The sequence below is a fragment of the Populus alba genome, chromosome 17 (assembly GCF_005239225.2).
Source record: "Populus alba chromosome 17, ASM523922v2, whole genome shotgun sequence".
Taxonomy (NCBI): domain Eukaryota; kingdom Viridiplantae; phylum Streptophyta; class Magnoliopsida; order Malpighiales; family Salicaceae; genus Populus; species Populus alba.
The window spans coordinates 8,640,401-8,661,759 of record NC_133300.1 but is presented as its reverse complement, the minus strand read 5'-3'; the positions used below and the strand labels follow the sequence as shown (position 1 = coordinate 8,661,759).

The 21,359-nt window shown below is 31.8% G+C and overlaps 1 protein-coding gene and 2 pseudogenes across 3 annotated transcripts; 2 read left to right on the top strand and 1 right to left on the bottom strand.

Moving 5' to 3' along the window:
• Window positions 1-3,048: 3,048 nt before the first annotated feature.
• Window positions 3,049-21,359, bottom strand: part of LOC118038144 (probable beta-1,4-xylosyltransferase IRX10L) — an 83,430-nt pseudogene continuing 65,119 nt past the window's right edge.
• On the top strand, window positions 12,617-14,837 carry LOC118034594 (uncharacterized). 3 transcript variants are annotated; one of them, XM_035039934.2, is made up of 6 exons: window positions 12,617-13,031; window positions 13,512-13,770; window positions 13,889-13,925; window positions 14,041-14,146; window positions 14,230-14,340; window positions 14,483-14,837. In XM_035039934.2, the coding sequence occupies exons 1-6, from the start codon at window positions 12,828-12,830 to the stop codon at window positions 14,504-14,506; spliced, it is 741 nt and encodes a 246-aa protein (XP_034895825.1). In that variant the 5' UTR covers window positions 12,617-12,827; the 3' UTR covers window positions 14,507-14,837. The 3 variants fall into 3 exon arrangements, with proteins under 3 accessions (XP_034895825.1, XP_034895824.1, XP_073262103.1); XM_035039933.2 differs by having other exon boundaries at window positions 12,620-13,031; window positions 14,463-14,835; XM_073406002.1 differs by lacking the exon at window positions 12,617-13,031 and adding an exon at window positions 13,177-13,322 and having other exon boundaries at window positions 14,463-14,835.
• LOC118034586 (uncharacterized tatC-like protein ymf16) lies at window positions 19,927-20,572 on the top strand (annotated as a pseudogene).

Here is a 21,359-nt window from a genome sequence, read left to right as displayed (position 1 = left end):
TGGATACAATCAAATTACTACTTGCAGTGTCTGCACAGACGAATTAGAAATTTTATTAGTTAGATGTAAAGTCTGTGTTTCTGAATGGATACCTGCAAGAGGAGATTTACATAAAACAACCAAGAGGCTTTGAAGTCAAGGGACAAAAAGGTCTCCCTATTGAAGAAGGCTTTGTATGGCCTTAAACAAGCCCCTATAGCATGGTATAGCAGAATTGATTAGCATTGATTAATACTTAAAAGTGCATTTTTATCAAGGTTTTATATCATCATTTTGCACTTGAAGTATCAATAACTCTTTAACAAAAGCATGTTTTATAATAACAAGTCTGATACTATAAGATACCTTTAATTTATGGTAAATGTTCATCTTAAATGCAAGCCTATCACATAAATTAAAGGATTGATTGATGAGTTTAACTACTGAAATTTAAAAGACAAAGAGAGGGCCAAACTTAGAAAATAGATGTTGGTTCAGTCCAAACTGGAACACTGTTCGGTCATTGGGTCATATCAGGAGCAAAACAGAGAAGATGAATCTGTCATGCAGCCCAGATAATCTAGATTTGTGTTCAGCCCATATCTCGAGTTCTAGAAGTCTAAATGACCTTAATTATTTTTTTGTTGAAAAATTGAGACAATTTTCTAGAACTTTCATGAGTTAAGTCTGTTCAAATTCTAACATTATCAATGATGTTTTGTTCATACAAGAAGATATGGATTGTCACCAAGTCAAGATGTGGCCACCCACTCAACAATTAGTCATCAAATCAATAGTTCTAAATTTTGAGCTATAAAAGGAGGCATTTTCCATACATTTAGGCATCTTGGTTTTCAGATCAAGATCATGCTCTTTATTTCTTTCTTTATATTTTTGTAATGTTTAAGTTTTATTTCATGTATATTTTCCTTAATCTTTGGTTTATTCTTTTCATTTTCTTTACTATACTTATGTTCTTATATTGTTTATTTATGTTTATCTTCTTCATTATGTTTATCTAAGTTTATTATGTTAAGGTGAAAAGGTTTCACTAATAGTGTTAGAATAAGTATAATATAAACTCAACACGGACTTCAATGTTTATATCCAAGAAAGTTTGTTATAACATGTCTTATCTTTTTATCTTATTAATTCTTAATACCTTACTTGTTAAATGGTTAATCTAGATTTGTGTTGTATAACACTTGGTACAACAAATGTTTGGCACTTTCATAGCCAATCATATGGTATAACCTACACCTGTGCTATGAAAGGAACTTGATTTGTTGTTAACATAAGTTAGCATCATGAATTCCTAACAATATTTAAAAGTTTGGTATTACTTAAATAAGATAATTAATATGATCATGTTAAATATATAAGGATAAATCATCTTATTGAAACCTCATTTGTGTGTGGTTTCTAGTTGATTAATAAAAAGAGTTTATATTATACTTATTTCTAACACCATTAGTGGATCCTCTAACATTGATAATTGTTTTTATCATTGTTTAATCCTTATATTAATATCACATCTTAAAACCCTCTTTATTATTATTGTTATTGTTGTTGTTATTGTTGTCTTTTGTTATTTATAATTTATATAGTTAACCTCCTTGTGGTTTGACCCCGGTCTTGCCGAGTTATTTATTACTTCGACATTCCTGCACTTGGGAGAAAACATCAATCTTTTGGTCGTGTCAAACATCTACATAAACTTAGCTTTGTTAAAAGTCTAAGTGAGGCCATGTTGTATGTAAAAGAAATTGATGCAAACTTAATTATTGTATTTGTTTATGTTGATGACTTGCTTGTAACAGGAAGTGATAAGACACTAATTGAAGAGTTCAAGACCAAAATGCTTAATATGTTTGAGATGATAAATCTCGGTTTGATGTCTTACTTCCTTGGAATGGAAGTGAAACAAAGCAATGATGGAATCTTCATATGTCTATAGAAGTATGCTAAAGAGATATTGAAGAAGTTTTACATGGAAAGCTACAAGAGCACAAACACACCTATGAATCTGAAGGAAAAATTCAACAACAATGATTGAACAAACAAAGTAGATGAAGGTGAGTACAAAAGTTTGATTAGGTGTTTAATGTATCTTACAGCTACAAGATCAGACATTGCATTTGATGTGAGTTTGTTGTCATGTTTTATGCATTATGTAAGTGAATTGCACCTTCAAGCTGCAAAAAAGGATAGTAAGATATATCAAAGGTACAATAAGTTATGGTATAAAATTCTCTCATCATCAAAATTTTATGCTTCATGTATGGCTACTCTAATAGTGACTAGCCAGGATCTGTGGACGATATGAAGAGCACCTCAAGCTACTATTTTAGTTTTGGATCAGGCATGTTCTCTTGGTGTTCAAGGAAGCAAGATAATATAGCTCAAAGCATAGCAAAAGCTAAATATACAGCAACTACTGCTATTGTAAATCAAGCCATTTGGATAAGGAAAACACTTGCAGATTTGCACATGAATCAACTAGAACCAACAAAGATTTACGTTGACAATCAAGCTGCAATTTCTATTGCAAAGAATCCTGTGTTTCATAGCAGAACTAAGCATTTTAAAATTAAGTTATATTTTCTAATAGAAGCTCAGAAAAAAGAAGAAGTTACTCTGCTATATTGTAGAACTAATAATAAGATTACAGATGTTCTAACTAAAGCTTTTTCAAAGGCAAGTTTTGAAGATTTAAGAAGTAATCTCGGTGCCTGCTGTTGTTAAGACAAAGAAGAGTGTTGAAAGAATATCTTAGAAAGCTGTAAAAGACTAGGAAGCTTTGTTGTTGCTTGTTCAGGGGATTTCGTCAATGAAGATCTCTATTTGAAGACCAAGATTTTAGGAATAAAATATTTTATTACATCTGATTTGTTTGTTATGTAATTTTTAAATTTTGAATAGTCTTTATTTCCAAGTAAATCTCTATCTCTATTTAATAGTATTTTGAAATCAATAATATCATCTTCTTCCAATCCTTCTTCACGTCTGCTATTCTTTTTCATCTTGTGCTCTGCAACTAGAGAATTAAAACCAATAGAAGGGTTTGCAAGCAGTCTCTGCTTCCTCAATATCACTTCAGGTGGAATGGAAGTGAGTATGGTGTCCAAATTTGGAACATCTTTCTCGTCTACAAATACCCTAATTTCTTCCCATGAGATTGCATCAGCAAAGGGTAAAACAATGTCGTCACCTATAATAACAGGGATACAGCTAAATATCACTACTTCACCAATCTCGAACTCAATGGGCCCTAGTTAAGGGGACACAAGCAGAAAACAACTCGTTGCATATCTTCATAATACGTTGTTGGGTGCTCTGTGGAAATGTCAAAAAGTGGATTGTCCTTGAAATTCTCACAGACTACCGCTCGTGCACCTCTATAAACATAAGAAACAAATTGATCGGTGATGTCCATTTAAGCCTTTATCACATATATGATCATTGCTAAAACATGAAATCTATTCTCTCTTCCAATTAGCTTGACAATTGAATGAAGAAGTCCAAATATTGTATTTGACTTCTTTCATTCTATTTGAAAAATATGAAAGGGTCATGATTCTAATTTCATAACCCATTCCATAAAGGTTTCATTTATGTTGATATTTAGTTTGCAAATATACTTAAGCCTCACATTATATGGAAAAGAGTTGAAGTAATTGAACATCTAATCACTTTTTAAACATGTGAGAATTACTTTGCGTAGTATCCACCTCCTGGGTCATTTCTTACATCATAAAACAATCCTCTAAAGTAAACAAAAATTAACCGAGGTGTTTTTTCAGGAATCAGGTGGGTTTGCATTTTCTGTGGAGGAGCATATGGAGGAACTATAATGGACCCATCTTTATAGCAAACATGATTTCTTTATCGAAACGTTTTCACCAAAGTGGCACGTTGGAGCAAGGGAAGAATTCCTCTTTTGATAGCCTTTTCTTCCTGCAAAAAGGATAAAGAATGGAGGAACATAAATTAAAAGTTGATGGAAATAAAAAGAAACTGCCAGAATGCAACACTTTATTACTAATATATATATATCAATAATTAGATATACCAGAAAGATAGCAACCTCAACAGCTCTTCAAAAAACCACATATTCAGGTCAATTGATTCAAAAACTAGAATGCATTGGGAAAATTTGTCAACAGAATCTAAGGGAAACAAGAGAAGGTAAATAAAAAGGAAAAGGTTTACTCACTTGAGAGTGGAAGCATGCACCAAAGTCGTGAGGCATAACAAAAAAGTGGTCAGTACCTGCAGTGCGATTCCAATAAGGCTAGTTTGAAGAAATAAATTGTATAGCACTTCTCATCATTCGCAGTGATTTGAAAGGCAAAGGAAGACCATTTAGAGTGAAATCACAAGTTGTATATACAAGGGTATTAAACCATTCAGCTTCCTTGGGATTGAGCATTCGTAGAGGGCTAGATAATAGGAACCGATGCATAAAGATCTTAGCTGCAAACATGTGGGTGAGGCATCTAGGGTCCTTTTGCAGAATCTTCTTGTTGTATTTGCTTGGAAGTTCATAGACAAAAACTTTCAGCCTTCTAACAGGATCATCTTCCAAAACATCTCCGGCACTACCTGTATATTGCATAGCCTGGTCATATTAATCAGAAATCTACTTTTGTAGTTTCTGAAATCTACACATTATCAAATTCTGATTGAACAAATCCATTATCCGTAATAGAAAACTTAATGTTTCATTTAAATCAACAAGAACAAAACCTTCATTTTACCCTTTCCTTGCTCCCACATTTACCAAATCACATCTGATATTGCCAATTGTTTTTATTATCTTTCACATTGTTTTCCACAAGTCCCTATTCCAAGATGTCATGTATGTCTAATATACAATACTTGGACAGTTACAATGGCTTGAGCATTATTATTTTTTACTTTTCAATCTCTAAATTGAGACAAATTGACCCTCCAATGTGATTTAGCTTTCCAGACTTGGGCAGTTCCTCTTCATAGTGCATGTAATAATACAAGGACATAGAGCAAACAGAAACAAAGAGTTAGGAAAGCTCTTTCATCATATGTTATGGCCACCTATGTCATCATTAATAGAAGTGTATCAAGTGCTGGACAAATTAGCGCCCATCTTCACGCCAAGTTATTTCCCCAATATGGAAACTCAAGACATTAAAAACCTAAAAATTTCAATCATGCTTTTCCTTAACCAAGTCTTTATTAGCATACGATCGATTGAAGTACAAGCTTAGTCCATCTCAACCAGATATGGTCATCAAGGTGAAGCTCAAAATAAGCCCTATAGAAGTTGAATTTTACTAGAATAGCTAACAATCCTAATATCATCCCTTTCCATCTATCATGCTTCAATAGCATTTATCTCTTCCTTAACTCCTCTCGTGAATGCTACATCAACAAAGAAAGATTATTATAGTACATTCCAGTTAGTTTCAACAATAAAAGTTAAGCCTCAATGTTTCAATACATCAACAAAAAGATGTTATCATTGTTATACTGGTAAACATGGACTAAATTGGTAGGCATTCAGCAATCAAACTGAAGTCAGCAAATCATCAATTTTTACTTAAATTTAAGTAAATCCCAAACATCCACCAACCTAACTATGTAATATAACTAGCAAAAAAAGTCACTTCAAATAAATTAGACCTACATTACAGTTAAAAGACTAAAAATTACCACAAATCTATGTACTAATCAACTGAAAACTATATTAGACCCTAAATAACATAAAACAAGATAAACCCAACAAAAATTTATAAACTTTAACAAGGAATAATTTTAAGAAAACCAGCCTGAAATCCTCTTCGTATGTTGACTCCTGCCTAGCTCCATAGCTCCGATACTCAAAACAAGACTAGCATACCAAATAACCCCAATAAAAACCCACTTCCAAATTTCCATTTTCTTGCTTATAATCCAATGAAATCACACAAATAAGGAACTTCAAAGAATCAGAGAGCAAGAAAGGTGGGATTTCTGGAGGATATGCCCACAAAGAAGAAGGCTTTTTTTAGCTTACGAGGATAAAGGAGAGATTTTTATTCTTCAGAAATATTATTACAATTGAAATGTCACAAGAAGTAGTTAAGAGAGAGTTCTATATAAAAGAATCACAAGAAATAGAGATAGAATCAAAGATTTTGATAGGGAAGGCCAAGCAAATTGGCTTCAAGAACACATAATATTTTTTAAGGGTTTTTTTTTTTTCAAGGTTTTTTTTTTTATTAAGTTTTGTGAGTTGTTTGGTTTGATGGAAAGTTCATCTCATCACCAAACCATAGCCATGTTGTTCAACGATCCAACCCCCTTTTTTTTTCCTTTCTTTTAATTTGTTTTATTATTTAAAAATTTTTTTAGATTTAAATAATTTGAGGATTTTGCAGTTGAAGCTTTATGTGCCAACAGTCCAATTAATTTAGTTGGTGTTAATAAATTACTAAGGTGGCTAATTAATACTTAAATGACGAGCAAAATGGGTGAATTGGGTCAAATTTGGAACAATATTGGTCAAAAAATGTTTAAACAGTATTTAATGGAATAATGCTCTAAATATAATTAATTTTTGATGTAAGATAAGAAAGTGCTATGTGATGTATGTGTTTTAAGGCATTGTGAATTTCTTTTTTATTTGAGAAATAAAAAAAAATGCTTAATAAATAAATGAAATGAAATGATGAATAAAAAAAGGTGTTAACTCTAATTGAATAATACAATTGAGAGCTAATGTTTATAGTAAAAAGCAAAAAATAGATACAAATGCAAGTATTTTACACCAATATTATATCTTATTTTACACATTTTAATTTATTTTATATTAGAGGTTAATTTTTATTATTAATAAAAAATAATTTTTGTTTTTATAAGATTGCTATTAAAATATAACTCATTTATATATAAAAAAAAAACAATTGCAAACAAATTAAATAATTTCTTTGAAACATTATAAAATTAATATATATATATATATATATATGTATATATATATATATATTTAAAAATACCAATCACCAATAAAAAAGGAAGTTAAGCCATACAATTTAAAAATTAAAAGGGAAAGAGTGTATTAATTAACATTTAAATAGGAAAATGCAATGAAAAAAGAGAGAGGTGTGAAGCATTATTATGCCTAGCAGGCAAGGCCAACACACCTAATAGGGCAGGCTTATGTGCCTGGTCAGCCACCAAAAAGCCTAGACCATTATGGTTTTTTTTAATCCATTGTAAAAAACAATTATAACAAGTGACAAGTTGTTTATTGCAGCGAAGGACCAATCACCTGATTTACTAGTTTTCAATTACATGTTAAAAATATTTTGATAAGTCAAAAGCTATATTGATTCATTTTTATGGTAGTCTAGATCAACACGTTTATTTGTTTCATCTGTGAGGGCGCTCATAATCTTTCAATGTGGTTCTTGAGTTTTCAACAATTTCTCTAATCTATTTTTGACCTTCGGTAGGATCATTTTGTAAATTTTAGATGTTTAATGAGTGTTTAAATTATTGTCAAAATTTGAATTTTTGATGGTTTGTAAGCATTTGTAATTTTTTGATGTGTCGATAATTAGTGAAAGAAGATGGGATGTGTGTTTTTGCATGTTTTAAAAAGGATATTACATGGATTTTACAATAAATTTGTAAAATTTCAAAGTATTTTTTGTTTATATTTTAAAAATATTAAAATTTATTTTTATAAAGAAGATTACAATATTAATTTATAATATAAGGATAAAAAGACCTAAAGGAGTTAATATCTAAAATTTTATTAGAGAAAATAATTTATTATTTTTCACTTTAATATAAGAATAAAAAACTTATATGAAGTTAATATCCAAAATATTATTGAAAATAATATAATTTATTTATTTATAATATAAAAATAAAAAAATTACAAGGAATTTTATCTTAAATACTATTTAAAATGACGTGATACCTAAAACTTATATATTAAAAATTGTATTTGTGATTTTTTTTATAATATTTTATTGAGTTCAAACTATATATAATAATTATAGTTATCCTTCTTTTCATAAAAATTACCAACCGCAAGATCACCTAGGGAAAAAATCATTGCTGATTTTGTCGATAATCTTATTTCCGTTGATAACCAGCCAAAGAAGGGATAGCGATAAATAAACCATAAAAAAAAGGTTTTATTTTCTTTTCTCTTTTCCCCAATCCTATGACTATCCTCGTTTAATTATCCCTTTGAATGAATCAATGCTGGCTATATATATATATATATATATATATATATATATAGTTTGAATTAAAGTTTGGATGGTTGTACTGTATTAGCATAATTTAATTATTTGATAAATAAATAAAAAAACTTAAAATTTCAATCATAACTAAATTGGTATACCAACATTTCTAAAAAAGCGATGCTGGCTAATTTTTTCTGAAAAACAAAAAAATTGGTATACCACGTTGAGCCACAAGAGGAGCTAATTTGTTTTTCTAGAATAAAAAAAAATATTTAGATTATATCAATGTTTTTTCAAAAAAAATAAAAAAATTTTGAGTCATTAACTTGAGTGGGTTCAATAAAATTATTTAATTTAATAATATAATTAAAAAATTAATAATAATTAACTATAAAAAATGAATTGATAATATTATAATTAAAAAGAGAATGAAAAAATATTCATTGAAGATCCACCACCGTTGTTTTCAGAATGGATTTCACTTTAGCACCAGAAAAAAGCTAACTAAGATGGTTATAACACTATTATAAAAGGCTGTATGATATTACACTACCATCAAAAGATACTGCACACACCATAATAGCAACGACTGTAAAATAAACCAAGCAAAATACCATGAAACAAGCATTTCTTGTTTATATTTAATCAATAAATTTAATTTAATTAAAAAACTAAAGTTATTTTTAAAAAGTTAAATTTAACAAGGAGCAATAATAATAAATAATAAAAAAAGATTGAGATAATTCAAGTCATTTTCAAAACTAGAAAAACATCTTATAGAAAGTAAGTAAGAAAAGAAAATAACAAAGACTAATTTTCAATAAAATATAAATGTGGAAGAATGAAACTAAAAATAAAAAAGAAGAAGAAAAAAAAAAAACTAAGCAATCTCAGGCATTTCTCATACTTGGGTTAGTCTTTTAAATTTATAACCCATGAAATCTTAAATCCAGGTTAAACCAAGAAGCTCATTTTCCAATTAATTTAATATTAAAGAGTAAAATCAGAAAAAATATTTACATCTAACAAATTCACCAAAGTATAACAAATAACAATAAAAAAAAAATATAAGAACCATATTTGACATAAAAAAAATTAAATTAAATGATGAGGGGTGAAAATAAAAAATAAATTCAATTAAGAAAATGATTCAAAACAAAACAAATAATAATAATAATAAAAAACAATGATCAAATCTGACAGATAAAAAATTGAAAGAGGATGAAGTTGAAAAAAAATTCAATTTTATAAATCATTTCAAATAAAATAAATATTTATAAAGGAACAAAAAATAAATTTAAAGGAAAAGTAAATTAAATGGTTATTTTGAAAATATGGTGGTTAAAGCATTAAAATCAAGGAATAATGAAAAAAAAGTTGTAGCATCACGCTAGAGGTTCGTATGCTACAAGCATTGTCCAGAAATTGAGGAGTAGTTGAGACGATTTGAATGTTATTCTAAAAATTAGTATTTGATCATTGTACCGTCTTGTATGTGCTACTTAAATGACATGGTAAATATATCCATCAAACACCTTTTATAATAATATTTATAATAGAAAAAAAATAAAATAAAAAATTCAAAATATAAAGATGAAAAAGCACATGAATTTTAGTTAAAGAATTTGTAATTTTAAGAAAAAAAAAATCAAAATGTAAAGATGATAAAGCCCATGAATGCTAGTTAAAGAATTTGTGATTTTAAGTTAGTTCAATATTTTTTGTTTTCAAGAGTAAATTAGTAATTTTATAGTGCAATATAATAATAATAATAATAATAAGACCCTATTATCTCTAATAGACAAGCCATATGATATTCAATGAGGGAAAAATCATTAATTTACTATTTCAAGAGTAAATTAGTAATTTTATAGTGCAATATAATAATAATAATAATAATAATAATAAGACCCTATTATCTCTAATAGACAAGCCATATGATATTCAATGAGGGAAAAATCATTAATTTACTATTCCAAATCACAATATAAATGTGTTTAGATCTACAGTTTCAAAGACACTTTTTTTTTTTTTCATAATGATTTAAATAAACAATTTTCTATTCTTATTTTTTTTTTTAATTCTCAATTAAAAACTTTCGTTAATTTTTAAGTTTTTTTCTTTATTTTCATCTAAATTATACTTTTTTAATAAAAACTGATGTCATTGTTTACCTTTAAGTATTCTAACATAAATCCTAAATCATTATTTGGGAAATTAAAGAAATTTAATAAAAAAATTAGAATAAAAATAACTCAAGTATAAAATTGATAATAATCTAATAGATATATTTGATATTTGTCTAAAAATTATTATTTAATTTTGAAAAGGCTGCTTAGCTAATCAATATCATAAATCTTATGGTATTTAAACAGTAATCAATAACATTCAATTAGTTGAAGATATTTTTATTATTTTATGAATAATAAATTTTATTATCTCTTCTATTTATATTTTTTTAAATTAACTAACAATATAACACTAATTTAGAATTTAAATAACATAAAACTTTCCACGATTGCTCCTTTTTTATCATTATACAGTCCAACCCATGTAATTTGCTGGGAAGATATTGTTATCATTTTTTACAGGTAATAAATTTCACCACCTCTTCTAATTATATTTATTTATTTATTAATAAATTAATTAAGATATATCACTAATTACAGCTTAAATAACATAAAATTTCCTAGTAAAGTTTTTTTTTTTTTTTTTAAAAAAAATGCCCAGCAACTTCTTATCCATCTGCAATGCATGGCAAAAGAGTACTTCATTTTGCCAATTCACATCGAACGCCATTATATAACTTGTGTTGGTGGTAATAAATATCGTTCATTTAAAATAAATTGTCGGTTAGTACGTGGCACCGAATACGTACGCGTAGAAGGCGACCGAAGCTTGAATTCCCACCTAACCAAACGCAAGCAGCAAATTGATAATCAATTTCTCCACGGCCAGCTGTCTATTATCGATGGAGACAATACAGTCTGCAGGTGTCTTTTCATGCCATATCTCTTCTTTCCATTATTTCGATATTTGTATACGATAATCTGTCTCGATACAGTTTAATATTGTAATTAAGTTACATATATTTTTTAAAAATTTTTAATTAATAATTTCTATTATTTTGAAACCAAAAATAAAAAATATTATTTTAATATATTTATAAATAAAAAATAATTTAAAACATAATCTTTGTTATACTTCCAAACAAGCTATATTTGTATTGAAGTGAGTGAAATGTGTAAGGTTGATATAATTGGATATGTGATTATTTGACATGTGAAAATAAATAAGATTTGAGTTTTGGCATGCATAATATAAGGATAGTTTTAAACTATAGCATATTATTAAAATGAGTAATCCTAAAAAGAAAAAATAACATGGAGTTATAATGATCTATCCCAGAACACATCATGAAGGCTACAAATTAGTATATGAAATAATTTATTAATTAGGACTCCAAAAGTCTAGAAACAACTAAATCAAAAGTAATTTCAAAGTGATAAATTATTGCCCGGATCTTGTTAACCATTTAGGAATATAGACCCAATTTATAACATGGAGTTATAAAACCAAGTTCACGTGTTGTATGGAATGGATATTGTTCCCAACAAGGATCAAAAATTAATAATTTATCCATTTATTGAGAAAAAAATATTAAAAAATAGAGATTTATTTAATAAAGCAACTTCCTTTAATTAATCATCGCATCAACCTCTTAAAATTACCCTTTATAAAATACTAGTAATTTTTCACTCAATATATCCCAGTAAGTTAGTATCAAAATGATCCATCCATTTATTAAGAAGAGCAGAAACATAAAAAAAATACTTAGAGTTTGTTTATTTTTATGATTAAAAAAATATTTTTAAAAATATTTGATTTTTATATTTTAAATTATTTTTTTTTTGTTTTGACTCTGTTTTTTCGGTTTGGGTTCGGTTTGAATTTTTTTGGTTTTAAGCTTATAAAACCGAACCGATTGGTTTTTTCAAAAAATTTATTTGGTTTTTTTATGGTTCGGTTTTTTCAGTTTAATCAGTTTTTTAATTTTTTTACTCACCCTTATTTCTTACTCATCACAAAATAAAGTACAACTAAAAAGAATTAAAAGATGATCAAACCATAATTGAATTGAATCATGCTGAGATTTATTATAAGTTTATTTGACAGTGTGTTAGTGGTTGTTTTTTAAATAGTTTTTCGAGTCAAAATAAATGTTAATGATTTTTTTTTATTTTTTTAAAAATTATTTTTGATTTAGTACATCAAAATGATTTAAAATATACAAATAATATTAATTTTAATAAAAAAATTAAAATTTAAAAAAATATTATTTCAATCACATTTCCTTGTGATTTCCAAACGATTCTTGGATCGGGTCTTGTGATCTTGTGCTGAAATCACAATAACTACTTTTCTTCTTTTTATTATTGAGTCTAGTATTTAATGAACATGTCACACCATTTGATTTTACAGTACGACTATATTTTTTAAAATTTTGAATTTTAATATACTAACATAAAAAGAAATATCATAGCTGTTGGAAAAATAAAGTGATTAAGCAAACTAAGAGGTAACGTATCTAAGTGATCAAATAGGGTAGGGGGGGAGGGTATAATGAGTAAGGCAGAAGAGAGAAGGCTAGGTAGTGGATTGAACAGCATCTCCATGAACTGCCAAGAGATTATGGAGTCCAAGGAAACAACCGAGGATAAAGAAACTAGGAGGGAGCAACAAGATAACATGAAAAACAATTTGATGGAGCAAACTAAAATACCTCAAGTGAGAGCAATTGTTGAAAGACAGGATCCCTCTTCTAAGGTGATCTTTTTACTCCCTCTTGCTTCATTTTGCGTCATTTTTACTTGCAGCCGTTGATGTTCTTGTTATTCTTCCTACACATAGCTAATTTATAATATTTGTCGATTTTTGACAATATTTCTCATCTATGTACGGAGCAACATAGCTACTAGACATCCTAAGAGGCGGCAATGACCATCCTATATATTTTTCAAGCCAAGCTCACTCAAATTATGTTACTGTCTCAGTTTTTTTGAGCTCTGCAGTCTTTCACCATTCTTGGTGGTGATGACAGTACTGGAAGCTGCAGTGGTCTGTGAACGTTGCTTTACTTTGTTCTTGTAATTATCGAACTCCCTGTTACCGTCATAATTTGTGACAGGTGGCGGTAACGTGGTGTGTGTGTATATATATATATAATATGTTTGATTTTTCTCAGAGTTGATCTCTTTATTCAATTGACAATGATCTTGGAATTTCTTATTTAAAATCGAGGTGCAGGAAGTAGATGACCTGACGATTAGAAGATTTTTGCGTGCTCGTGATTTAGACATAGGAAAGGCTTCTTCCATGCTCTTCAGGTACCTGAAATGGAGAAGGGAATTTGTTCCAAATGGTTCAGTTTCTCTGTTGGAGACGCCAAATGAAGTTGCGCAGAACAAGATGTTTCTGCAAGGATCAGATAAGAAAGGACGACCTATAACAGTTATCCTTGGAGCTAGGCATGTTCAGAGCAAAGGAGGTCTAGAAGAATTCAAGCGTATGTACAGTTACCATCCAAGCCTTTAATCATCTGACAACTTGCAACAGATCCTATGATTTTTTTGTCTTAATTTATCTTTCAACTGAGACAGTTTTATCATTGCTTGTGCGTCTAGGTTTTGTAGTCTATGGTTTTGACAAGATATGTTCAAGGTAATTCCTTGCCTACCAGCCATTTCTGTCTTCGAAAAATATTGAAAACTGCAGATCAGTGCAGGACCTTGGCCGTAACATATTCTGATATATATATTCGACATTGACGTATCAGGATGCCACCAGGACAAGAGAAATTTGTTGTCATTGGAGACCTTGAGGGTTGGGGGTATGCAAACAGCGATATCCATGGATACCTTGCAGGTTTATCCATTTTGCAGGTTTTGAGCTCGACTACGCACCATTTTTCTATAGCTGATTGTAATGGTATTTGAATAGCGTGGCTGAAATTTCTCGAGTGCAGGAATATTACCCAGAAAGGCTTGCAAAGGTACTCCTTGTGCATGCTCCCTACATTTTTATGGCAGTGTGGAAGATTGTTTATCCTTTTATAGACAAAAATACCAGGAAGAAGGTAAAGTGTGTGCATTCATCTCGTATTCCTTTGACCAAAAACTGATCATATGCATGCAATCAGTTGAATAATTTATGTGTGTGTGGATTGCTAATGTATTGGAGTCCTGCATCTCTTCACAGATAGTATTTGTGGATAACAGGAAGCTGAAATCAACTCTCCTTGAAGAAATTGATGAGAGCCAGATCCCTGACATTTACGGGGGGAAACTTCCATTAATTCCTATCCATCAAAGCACGTGATGCAGCCAGCAAGCAACTGCAGGGAAACATGATCGGAGACCAATGCACCTTTACTATATTAATTTAAAGTCAATGCGGACCTCTTAGTGTTAGTTGGGAGGTCTTGCCACATTATTGTTCGTTGCCTTGCGGCTACCTTCAAGTTTCCACTTTAAAATAGCTAGACCTAATTAATGCATGATTTTCAAGTTTTCTAGCTTTGTTTTAATTAATTTAGATTTCTCATTGTCGGCAAAATAAATATCATTTTTTTTCGTTCTTCATTTCAGTTGATCATCATTGTTATATGTTCTTTCCATTATCTTTACCTCGAAATGTTTGGAGCAGGTGGTTCCCTTATCTCGTATGATGAATTGTAGTTCAATTTTGATGTGGCTGTTCTTTTTCATTTTTAATACTTGCTGTTGAGACACTTGCATGGGAAAAGAACTTGAAATGCCATTAATGATTTATGGAGGTTAAAAGGATGAACCTCAAAATCCAATTATAATGAACAAAAATCTTTTTTGTGGTTTACTTGAACTTTCAAATTGAACCGAAATACAAAACTTGTATTTGTGTGTATGTATAACTCTGGCCTTGTACACATTTCACTTCATTTTTTTTCTTGGACAACTAGTCTTTTATCACTCTCATAGGCAATTTTTTTAGGAATGCGTTGGGCAAAGAAAAAGTCAAAAGTGGAGAAAGATGCTTTGAATAGCTTAATACGGAAAAAACAAAGTAGGCATCTGAGGTAATAATTTTGTAGTTTCTCATGTACTGATAATATGACTTGCTTGGTCTAGTCACTTTGTAGTTGTCTGCATGACTGTTTGGCTTAATTATTGAAATAGGTTATATTCAGGGCGCAACAATCTCACATCTCTTTTTTATGCTGGGTATTCTTTTTTTTTTAGATTAACGTAGGTGTTTGGGCCAGCTTACGTGCACCTCGACTAATCCCACAAGCCCTGAAGTTAATGACCACATCTAGCCTCCACAATGAAAAGGTTTGTAATTCGCTATTCTTTTTCAAATTTCTCTTATCGTAGTTGTTCTTTTTCGAATTTCTCTTATTGTCGTTGATTAGCATCTCACGGTTCTTTGATAGGCATAAAGAAATCGTTTTGGTAGCAACCACCAAACCAATAGAACAAGGGTTAGCTCTACAACTGGTCTATAAGCAAGGTAAGTAGTTCCATTACTAGCCGGCTCCAGTCCATCAAAGACCTAACAGAGTAACCCCTTATTTATCTTAGATTGGAGATGCTAACGGGGCTAAGGGACCTCTCTACCGCCTATGTCTATCTCCTACAAAGCCCAAACATAGACTACATTACGTACAGGGTAGTACTTTTGAAAAGAAAGAATATCACTGCGTGAACATAACGTTTAATTGATTCAGGGCGCAGCGAAGCCAAATTCAATCAAGGCAAGGGGGGCTTACTTTTCCTAACACTGAGTCATCTTATTCAAATTTAGCTATGCTAATGGAACAAAAAACATTTTCAGATGATATGGATCCCAAAAGATGAGCGAGAACCTCCAATTGTTTAGGGGTCTAACTCTGTCCCGCTTGGTGTGGTGGACGAAAGATTCTCTCCTTTTAAAATTCTTTCTCCCACATGCCTTTGCCGTCTTTCACCAAAGAGGAAATAATAATCTTTCAAAGATACCTAAATTTCCATTAGATTCATTCATAAGCTTGCATTTGTTCTAGAAAGATGATTAGTCCGAGAGGGTTGGAGAGAAGAGAAAGCGGTCAAAATCTCTTTCATTTGATCACCGAGCAGTCGAATGACTTTTCAGTAACCTATGATTACCTTGTAGCTTTTTTCACACCCCCTACATCCTTCGAAAGTGGAAGAAAGGTAACTAATTATAGAATATATATAGTTAGTTAAGTAGGGCCCTAGAACACTAAAAAGGTAGGGGAATATGAGTTGTCACAATAGGAAAGAGAAATGACTATAAGTAACCAACGATTCTCTCTTCTTAAACAACCTATATCCTCCACACTTAATCAACATTTGATAGACTATCCAACCCCGAGCAATCTAAGTTATTGGTGGGGGTTCGTTTCGTTAGCTGGTATTTGTTTAGTCATTCAGATAGTGACTGACTTTTTTTAGCTATGCATTACACACCTTATGTGGATCTAGCTATCATCAGTGTAGAACACGGTATGAGAGATGTTGAAGGGGGTTGGTTGCTCCGTTAGCCTTATGTTAGAGAATCCGCCTAGTTTCAGGAAGACTCCATTCGCTTCCTTTTTCCTTAAAATAAGAAATGGTGCTCCTCCATCTCAAGCAGGTTTGTTGCTCACGTGAGTGACAATGATAGATCTATCACTTTAAGGGGGGGAGTTTTGTTATGAGTGAGGAGCGAATGCCCTATTTTTCAAAGGTCATGAGCTCACGGGCTTTCTTTCAAGAACCTCATCCGCCATAGCTAAAGTGCATCCATTCCCTCTGACTGCAATTTTGCTTGTTCATTAGGACTCTGTGACAGGGAGGGGCCTCGCTTCAGTCGCTTTCCTAAGCGCTCACAACAGTTGTTACTGATTACGCACTTGTTACTCTTATCGCTCTCTATCTTGTGGTCCGCCGCTACCATTAGATGCTAAATGAGACTCTTGAGATGGGAAAGGTCCCACTCTTGATTGAAATGGGGCTACTCCTTGCTTAGTTAGCTCGTTCTTGAGTTAGCTCTTTATCTTGTACTAGTAGCTACTACCGATATGCTATGCAAGTGGTAGAAGTGGTCCTACTAATTCAGTGCTAAGCACTCAGCTTCCTCAGGGCTTGGAAGACCCTTCACTAGCGAGGCAATTGTTACGGAGGAAGAATAAAAGGGAGGGAGTACCGAATCGAGGAGACAAAGACAACTATGTAAAGCTTAAACCGTCATCATGTATACTGCTCCTCATTTGGGTAGCTCTCTCTTCAAGCACTCTTTCTTGAAAGAACAACTCTTCCCATTCATAGCACAATTTCTGCTATGAAAGTAATCTTTCTACTAAATGAAAGGAAAGCCATACAACTGCTTATGACCTGTTATGACCTACTACAACTACTACTACAACTATGATTTCTATGTTATGAAAAGGGTACATTACACCTATAACAAAATTCAACAATGGTTGAAAAGTGACATATTAGTTAAGCTATCAAAGCGGTATTGTCGAGAAGAAAGAAGTCTGAAAGAGAACCCTAATCTTGAAGGGTTCGAAAAGGCTTTCTTATTTATTCATTCCAGAATAGGAACTTCACTCACACTGAAAGACGAAAATCAACCTTGTTGCATTCCTCGAGGAAGGAAGAGCGGGATGAGTGCCAACTATTAATGCTAATGGAAGCTCCTTTATTGCTCCTGCAACTTTAGAACTATAGGAAGGAAAGCACCCACCCGAAGAACTGAAAATACCAACCAATAGCAGTGAGCCTTTTAAAGGCCTTTCCAGTATCCAATCCTTTCGGGAGTAAGACAAAGCAATCTCCTATTAGGTATTCTGCACCTTAATTTGTGCCGCTCCCTGTTCTGGTTCTATCTCTAGTTGAAAAACAATATATTCGAGAACAAGGCATTCCATTCATCGCAGCAAGATATCTACAAAGTAAGGCTAGGAATTGGACAACTAGGCTGCAGCAATTGAAGAAGAATCGCTTGTTGGAAAAGGAGCTTTAAGCAATAGTGAAGCTACCAAACCCTTCTTTTTTTCCCCTCACTTTCCTATTTCGAACAGGGAGAGAGGCTACTTTTGAATTTCTTGTTGATTTATTATAATTAAATATCTTTTTAATGCATTTTTACTTGAAAATGAAAAAGTTGTTAACTGCAATTACTAACAACTACTATATAACAATAGCTTAAATCATTCTAATTATATATTATATAGATTACTTACAGCGTTCTTATCTATTTCTATTAGCAACTACAACTATAATAGTATATATGTATTTTGACTTATATTCTTACATGTTATCCCTTCCTAGACTCGTCCACGCAGTAGTTGACGCTAACGTGAAAAGAAAAAAAGCTTATTTACTATTTAGGTTAGGAAAGTGAAAGGCTCTACGAAAGAGAATCTCACTAAGCAAAGAAGATAGGAGCTAAACTGAATATAAATTCTATTTGATCTCTCTATGGCAGCTAGAAAGAGAAAGGAAGCTCATTTATCGACAGCTATATTATATCTATATTAGCTAGATTACTATTAACTAGTTGCTATACACAACTCTTATGACCTAATTCCTCTTTCTTTGATCTAATGTTCATTCGATAAGGACTTTCAAGTAATCGGAAAGGATAAGGCAAGGGTAGGTACAACTACAGAAAGACCACAAGGGCTCAAAAGGACGGAGCAAAACTAATTGATGCTAATGTAAAATCTTATCTTGTTAAAGGCCGGAGGTCTACCTCACTAATTGAATCTCGGTTTCTTTCTTTGGCATAGATGTTTGTCTTCCTCTGTTAATGGGAGGGGGACTTCCTTACAAACTCTATTATGAGAGGTTAACTCTCTCCTAGATAAGCTAGTAAACCGGATTATTCCATGCAAAGGGCTATCGAATCAAGCCGTGCAAGAGCCAACCCAAGGAAATCTTATAGCAAAGTCAAGGGTAACAAGATGCCAAATCCAGGAAAACTAAGGGCTAAAGCATACCAATTCCCTTCAAAGGGAAATAAAGGCTGCCATTAAACCAATTCCTCACTAAATGGAAACCATCTCAGAATGACCCAAGATCGGATCTCAAAGTCGACATCGGATTGGATGCCAAGATGTTGGACTGACCAAGTTTATTAATTGCTTTCTGTTTATTTTATGAATCCAAGTGGAGAACTAAGACATTGATATCAGAAAAGTCGATATTCTAATGTGGTTCGACAATACACTTTTTTCACTTATGCCAGCGATGATAGGTGGATTTGGTAATTGGTTTGTTCCGACTCTGAGGCCTCTATGCAGTCAAAAATGTTGGATGGTCGAATCCAAACTAATTGATACAATTCGATACTTTATCGTTACCTCGGTCTCTAACTTCATCGATTCATGCAGAATCAAAATTGAAAAGAATCCCAATAAAGTGAGCCTAGACAATAATATATTTATAAATGAAGTAACTGAGCAATGGTTGTTAGGATATGGTGATTTGAGTAGATTTTCTTTTAAAGAACTAAAAAAAACTTTTCATGTTATGAAATTGGATATTTCTTTATTTTCTGATGGCCCTAAAAATAGTAGTATCCGCTCATCTATCAAAGTCGTAATGGCCCGCAAAAAGTGAACTGAACTAGAGTTGGAATCTAGGGAATTATTGGTTTCACTTTCTACTAAAAAATCTTTCTATTTCTCCTTTGAATTACTCATATATATCCTATTTATTTCGCACTGGAAACTATTCTAGGAGAAGTTCAAATCTGTTCCGTTCGGATATTGATCGGTCTTAGTTTGACATGGCTTCGCATTACTGGTTCCCGAAGGACTTAATATCTCCATAAGTCATCAAATTTGATGCTTTTTGATACCTAGTTGCTATGGGGAACAAAGGACAAAATACAATCGATTCCTCCATTTAAGTGGTTTTCGCTTCTCCTTGTTTTTATTCCTAACTCCTCCCTGGGTAGTTCCCAATGTTTGGCACTTTCCATACTTCATGGGTGCAACATCAACAAATTAGCTCATGATCAAGTTATAACCTAAGATCTATGTTAACTATTTGTATTTTGTTCATTCCATCGGTATGCTCCTAGGTACTTGCAATTGTGATCTGTTTGCCAGAACCGAGGGGTCTTTCTATGGAAACCTCCACGAACAATCATTGTTTTTTGATGGTTTTTCCGCTTCTCACAGCTGCTCTTTTCACACCTTCGGATATCTAGTGCCAGATCGTCACCCGTTTCCTTATTTCTTTGTGGCATTGATTGTACAAGTTCGTGAAGCGGTCTACACGAGTGAAATGAGGGGGAGCGGCTAGATCGACAAAAAAGAGAAGGAGCCCCCCTAGAACCTGGCAAAGTAACTATCAATTAATTCTCAACCTCTCTATAAAGATTATAACATAGAGAAGACTCCATACCATTAGCCTTTGGAGCAGGATGAGTGATGCATTTGACAAGCACCGGTGAAGAACGCAAGCAAAGCTAGAGTCAGAGGAACTTTTCTCATTAAATTGAAGACCCCTTTACTATTTCTCTCTATTAAAAAAAGCTTTTGGGAAGCACAAAGAGCTAAGCCACTAATGTCGTGGCGAAGGTTATACCTCAGAAAGTCAGCGAAGAAACTAAGGTTTCATATGTGTTATATCCTTTCGATCGAGCGAGAACTTCTTAGGACAACTTCAATTCCTTTTTTATTTTAAAGAAGTAAAAAAAAAAAAGACAAAATGAATAAAGTCAAATTCTTACACTTTGAATGATGATTCACTCATCTAAAATGGAGTCAACCTCCCATTGCATACTGATACTTATCTAGTATAAAATAGATCTGCTTCTCTTTGTTCCTACAAATAGAATTGTGACATTATAAAATACTAAAAAAATTGGAATCCTTTCTCCATCACTAAAAAAGGGAGGTCCATAACATAGTTTTTTCTAGTGCAATAAAGTTACATAGTGTCTATCTTTCGTAGGGGATATTCCATGGGTTTGCCTTGGTATCGTGTTCATACCCTCGTATTGAATGATCCCGGTTGTTTGTTGGCTATCCATATAATGCATACAACTTTGGTTAATGGTTGGGTTGGCTCGATGGCTCTATATGAATTAGCAGTTTTTGATCCTTCTTGCCCCGTT

What these genes read in the sequence shown, in the direction of transcription:
- LOC118034594 (XM_035039933.2), top strand. Translation starts at nt 12,828, where the DNA reads ATGAGTAAGGCAGAAGAGAGAAGGCTAGGTAGTGGATTGAACAGCATC. An exon ending in TTTGACAAGATATGTTCAAG is followed by an intron (nt 13,926 to 14,040) that starts GTAATTCCTTGC and finishes TTGACGTATCAG; the next exon opens with GATGCCACCAGGACAAGAGA. An exon ending in ACAAAAATACCAGGAAGAAG is followed by an intron (nt 14,341 to 14,462) that starts GTAAAGTGTGTG and finishes ATCTCTTCACAG; the next exon opens with ATAGTATTTGTGGATAACAG.